General features: G+C 44.1%; 1 protein-coding gene across 1 annotated transcript in view; it reads right to left on the bottom strand.

Moving 5' to 3' along the window:
• LOC118739748 overlaps window positions 1-4,442 on the bottom strand; it is a 14,311-nt gene extending 9,869 nt beyond the window's left edge. The window contains exon 1 of the mRNA XM_036471258.1: window positions 32-4,442. Coding sequence (XP_036327151.1) covers window positions 32-4,442 — 4,411 coding nt within the window. The remainder of the gene's footprint in view (window positions 1-31) is intronic.
• Between the last annotated feature and the right edge of the window lie 1,193 nt (window positions 4,443-5,635).

The raw sequence follows: 5,635 nt of genomic DNA on the forward strand, positions 1-5,635 counted from the left end.
ATACATTTATGTATAAAACTTCTTAGCGAACCACGCAGTCGTGGGATCCAGTATTTTTGCCGTATGAATTGCATCATAACTTGCACTCCACCGTGCTTCGTCTCGCGATGTGCATGGTCCATAATGAACCATGCCAGCCTTGACCCATCAGGAATTATGACTGGATGTCGCATATTCTCGTCCAAACTCGCATTCTTCAACCTGCCGTGCACTCTGAGCAACCCATCTTTCAGCTCTGGCTTGAGAGATTCAATCCTGCTTTTATCAGGAATACTATTACCAGCTTCTAGACAACCAATCTCTTTCTTGTAAAACTTCTTTTGTTCCTGATTCAGTAGAAACCACATGGCCTTTGTTCTTTGCTCAGTAGTCGGTGACATGCTTATATGTTCTCCCCTCTTCTTCCTCTTATGTACTGAATGCGTTTTTATATTCGAAATGAATTTCAATAAATACGCCACTACGTTCACGGCTCTCTCCAATTTGTCAACGTACTCTATCAAGGACACTCTATCCTTTGTTGCCCTTCGCGTTATCATCAGCGGTTCATCTACTTCTGCTACAACGCAGGTCTTAAACTCACTCTCAGCCTCCGCAACCGTGTTTGGCACAAACACACAGTCAGGCCAACGTTCAGAATTATATTTTAACCACGGCGGGCCTTGTATCCATAGTTTACTGTGAATAATCTCTGAAGGCTTCATACCACGGCTCAACATGTCAGCTGGATTGTCCCTTGTATTAATATATCTCCACCTCTTAACATCAGTATTCGTCTGTATAGATGCAACTCGGTTCGCAACAAAAGTTTTCAAACATCGCGGTATTTTACCAATCCAGTGAAGCACTACCTGTGAGTCCGTCCACAACGTGTAACTCACCCCCGAAAGTTCCATCGCCCTCGTTACATCGACCAGTAAACGGGACAGAAGCTCCGCAGCTGCTAACTCTAGCCTTGGCACCGAAACAGTTTTCATCGGTGCGACACGTGACTTAGATACTAGTAGTGTGCTCTTTACCTCCATGCCGTCGTTCTCAACACGTACATAAATCGCCGCACCATATGCCACCGTTGACGCATCTGAGAACCCGTGCAATTCAACCTTTCCACCACCACCCGTGCCAATCCATCTCTCTAACGTAAACTCTTCAAGGTATTTTATCTCTTCCCAGTATATACGGAATCTGTCTTCCATCTCTTTGGATACTGGTACATCCCATTCTACTCCGATACGCCATAGATCCTGTATGATAATCTTCCCCAGAATTGTAACTGGAGAGATAAATCCGTTTGGATCGTAAAGTTGCGCCACACAACCTAGAATCTTCCTCTTAGTAACCACTCCTTCAATCTCTGGGGTCTTTACCACAAACGAAAACATGTCTCGAGCTATATTCCACTTCAGCCCTAGCACTGATGCCTTCTCTTCGTCTACGAAAATACTCTCCTCTTCATTCTCTGATAGCATTTCTTTGATCAATCTCTTGGAGTTCGACTTCCACTTCTTCATTTCAAAGCCTCCGCCTGCTAGTACATGCTGCACTTCTTTCGCCATCTTTATCGCTTGACTTTCACTTCCCGCACCAGTTATACAATCATCCATATAAAGGTCACCTTCGATGATTTTAGAGGCCTCTGGAAATTCCATACTAGCATCTCGTGCACACTGTACCACCGCCCGTACTGCATTAAAAGCTGAAGAAGTCATCCCGTAAGTAACTACTTTCAACCAGTATTCTCTTAAAGGATCACAGTCTCTTTCCCTCCAGAAAATCCGTTGTAAGTCCCACTGATCTCTGCTTACTAGAACTTGTCGGAACATCATTTTAATGTCCCCAATGACTGCAACTTTGTGCCTTCGGAATCGCATAACTATTTCTGCCAAGTCTCGTTGTAGTTTTTCACCAAGCATCTGCACTTCGTTAAGGGAAACTCCTTTGTCGGTACGGCAGCTAGCATCAAATACAACTCTGAACTTCTTAGTAACGCAGTGATGAGGAATGTAATACACCATTCCACCTATTGCAGCTGCTCCAGACACTTGCTCCATATGCCCTAACTGCTCGTACTCCCTCATGAAGGTGACATACCGCTTTTTTAACGCAGGATCCTGATTTAATCTTTTTTCTAGTGACAGGAAACGACGTAGTGCAACCAGCCTGGAGCTTCCGATGTCGCAGATGTCTGTCTTTAATGGTATTAAAACTGTAAATCTTCCGGTGCCATCTCTTGAATACGTGTTTAAAAATAATTGTTCAACCTTCTCTTCTTCTTCCGTTCGCATGGGACAACTACCGATCTCATCCAGCTTCCAGAATCTCTTTACCAAATCTCCAAGCTCTTCAACGCTAGTACAGTGTATATATGAAACTTCTGCGCCTATCTCTTTACAAACCGGTGCTCCTTGGGCACCACAGACAACCACACCGAAACAAGTTTCAAGCAGTGTCGTCCCCTCATGCTTGCTGGGCAGTACTGCAGTAAGAATCTTTGCAAACACCTTAACGTTCAGAACTACCTGTACTTTCCCGGGCTTCCAATACTCTGGATCGGCTAATGGCAACGATGAGTCCGTCACAGACTCTGCTCGGCCTAAGACATCTGGTAGTACAGGCTCCCAATTGTTATCTCTCGGTAATACCCAAAATTCTTCTTCAACATAGCTGCCGGCGTTGAACCACGGCTTCACCTTCAGGACTGCGCGCTGACTCACACCGAAAGACTTCCCTTCAATACCAACCATCTTGCGGCTAGCTGGCAAGACAGAAAACTTATATTTAATGTAAAGGCTAGATGCAATCAAATTCGGCTGCGCCCCACAATCTAGCAATGCTCGAACAGGGCCGAGGTGTTGACCATCCGCCTCCAACCTAACCATCACCGTAGGTAACAGAGCGGGTCTCACATCCAGATTAAAGTCAAACGATCTGCCGTAATTCTTGAATAAATTTATTTCTTTTTCTTCGTTGTCATTACAATTATTTACTTTCTCAAACATTAATTTCCGTTTCTTTAACAATTGCTCTTGCTTATCCAAGAGACTCAATTGCTTGTCAACTTTCCTGATCTCTTCCTCAACGTCGTCAACTTCCCCAGAATGTCCGCCCTGTGCAGTGCAAACATGTTCAACCTTAGCATTTCGTTGCCGTTTAACCGGACCCCTGCCAACTTTGTTGTTGTCGTTGCTACGACGATGACCGGACTCTTTAATCACGAGCGCCTGCTTCGAAACTTCCTTCATGGGGCACAACATACTATTATGCTTCATCTGACCTGGGCAACGGACACACGCACCTTGGTAACAATTGTCGGCACCATGACCTCGTTTGAAACAGTTCCGGCAAAGATTGTACCTTCTGATCAACTCTTCTCGTGCGCGAAGACTGAGTGCCTTGAATTCATCGCATGACCAAAGTGCATGGTCGCGCTCGCATGCTATACACTGACTCGCTTTCTTGTCGGAATCACTGCTAAAAACCTTGCTCCTATTTCCTCTTCCGCTGTTACTTAATTCTCTTCTATTACCTGATACACTACGGGCATCGGATGTGCGCGTCCGATGCACATCCACCACATTAGCCAATGCTGCTGCCTGACGGTCTAAAAACTCCAGTATTTGCTTGACAGTGGGTGTCTCCGTGAGTCGCTGGAGCTCCCACTGCTTACTAGTCTCAGGATCTAGACGTTCGTGGAGTATATGAACAACCATCATATCCCAACTTTCAACTGGGATCCCCTGGGCACGTAACTGGCGCAGCACCTCATGTGTCACATTCGACATACGTTGCAGATCATTAGGTCGAGGAGCACCCTCAATAGTTGGCAGCCGTAACAGTTGGCGCAAATGCTCACGACAGATAGGATATTTCCTGTCGTATAACTGCTTCAGCCTAGCCCATGCTTCAACATAGTTGTCATCGGTAAGTTGCCATTCACCCAAAGTCCGAGCCGCTTTACCAACCAATGATTTTTTCAAGTACGAAAACTTGAATGCAGGTGACACATTCTCATTGTTATGGATTGCAGCCATAAATCGGTCACGAAACCCCGACCATTTGGTTAGTGTCCCATCAAAATCCCCCCACGTATTTTTCATGTCATGTTGTTGGTATGGCAGGTTTACCTGCACTGCTAATGGTGGCTGTAATATTGGCGCTGACACCAGAATCGGAGTTAAGGCATTCACTTTAGTTGAAAGTGCCGATTGTGCTGAAAAATAATTTGCTTCCACTACTGCTACAACATGATCATAAGTGTTCGCCTTCTTGGAGTCACGCTCCATCAGCTTTTGATGCGCTTCGATGAACCGCTCATAGAACTTCTCTAACCTTTCGGCACGGACCTTCACCTGCTCCAAAGTGGCATCAACAAACTCTGCCTGCCGCGTGTACTCTTCAATACGTGCAATCGACTTGCAAAGACTTTCAAGCACCCCTGCCATTTTGTGCTAGATAGAACAAAAAAGAAAAAATACAAGCTAGTAGAAAATAATACCAATTTTCTCTAACAAATACACTCATTTACTTCTGCTTGGCTAGCGCAATTAACTTTTCTATTTAATATCTCAAAAATAAGCAGCTATCAAAACTTCAGCAACTCGATTCGCAAATTAAATAGTATTTCACCACGATCAGCATTAATGGCTACTCGTATTTTGCTGTTGAAAGTACACACACTCTTACAGCTGTTGAGTAATACAAACATACATTTATACACATACACATGTATGTATGTACATACATACATACGTTCAACTGCTCGTGCAATACCATCAAACATTTTTTTCTCCAAATGCTTATTTCTTTCTCAACTTTGCGAAATTCCCAACTGATTTCACCCTATTATTGGACTCTTTCCCCCTTTTGCTCGAAAAAGGCCTTCTCAAATGTCCACTTGATTTTAAGCCAATATCGGACTCTTTCACGATTTGTGCACGAAAGCATACATCTCAAATGTCCAATTGGCTTTATGCCAATATCGGACTCTTTCTCTATTTTTGCTCGAAAGCATCTATCTCAAATGTCCAATTGACTCTATGCCAATATCGGACTCTTTCTCCATTCTTGCTCGAAAGCATCTTTCTCAAATGTCCAATTGGCTCTGTGCCAATATCGGACTCTTTCTCCATTCTTGCTCGAAAGCATCTATCTCAAATGTCCAATTGACTCTATGCCAATATCGGACTCTTTCTCCATTTTCGTTAAATTCAAATTCGCAAACTCTCTCGATTACCCACACACACACGCATGCATAAGCTCGTAATCAATAAACCGTTTGCTCACGTCGCACGAATCTTGTACGCTGCCGCAACCGCATCACAATACGTATAATATACGCAACCACCACCATCTCACGCAAATGCGCTCAAGCAGCATGCATGCATGTATGCATAGTACACACAGTGCAATGCCACAAGCAAACAGTGATGAAAAGACACACATGCGCGCACGTACGTAAATAAGTACGCATCCCAGCAACTCACTCGCTCCGTCAAAAGGAAAAATACAATTTTGTTAATTACGAGTACAAGCATTTATTTAATTGCTAGTTCCTTTATCCGGCTTTGATCCGGCTCTACATGGACCAATGTTTTGTACTAGGATAGCCAAGGCTAAACTCAATCCACCCAAATCA

Source organism: Rhagoletis pomonella, unplaced genomic scaffold (genome assembly GCF_013731165.1).
Source record: "Rhagoletis pomonella isolate Grant_MI unplaced genomic scaffold, Rhpom_1.0 Rhpom_scaffold_00005, whole genome shotgun sequence".
Taxonomy (NCBI): domain Eukaryota; kingdom Metazoa; phylum Arthropoda; class Insecta; order Diptera; family Tephritidae; genus Rhagoletis; species Rhagoletis pomonella.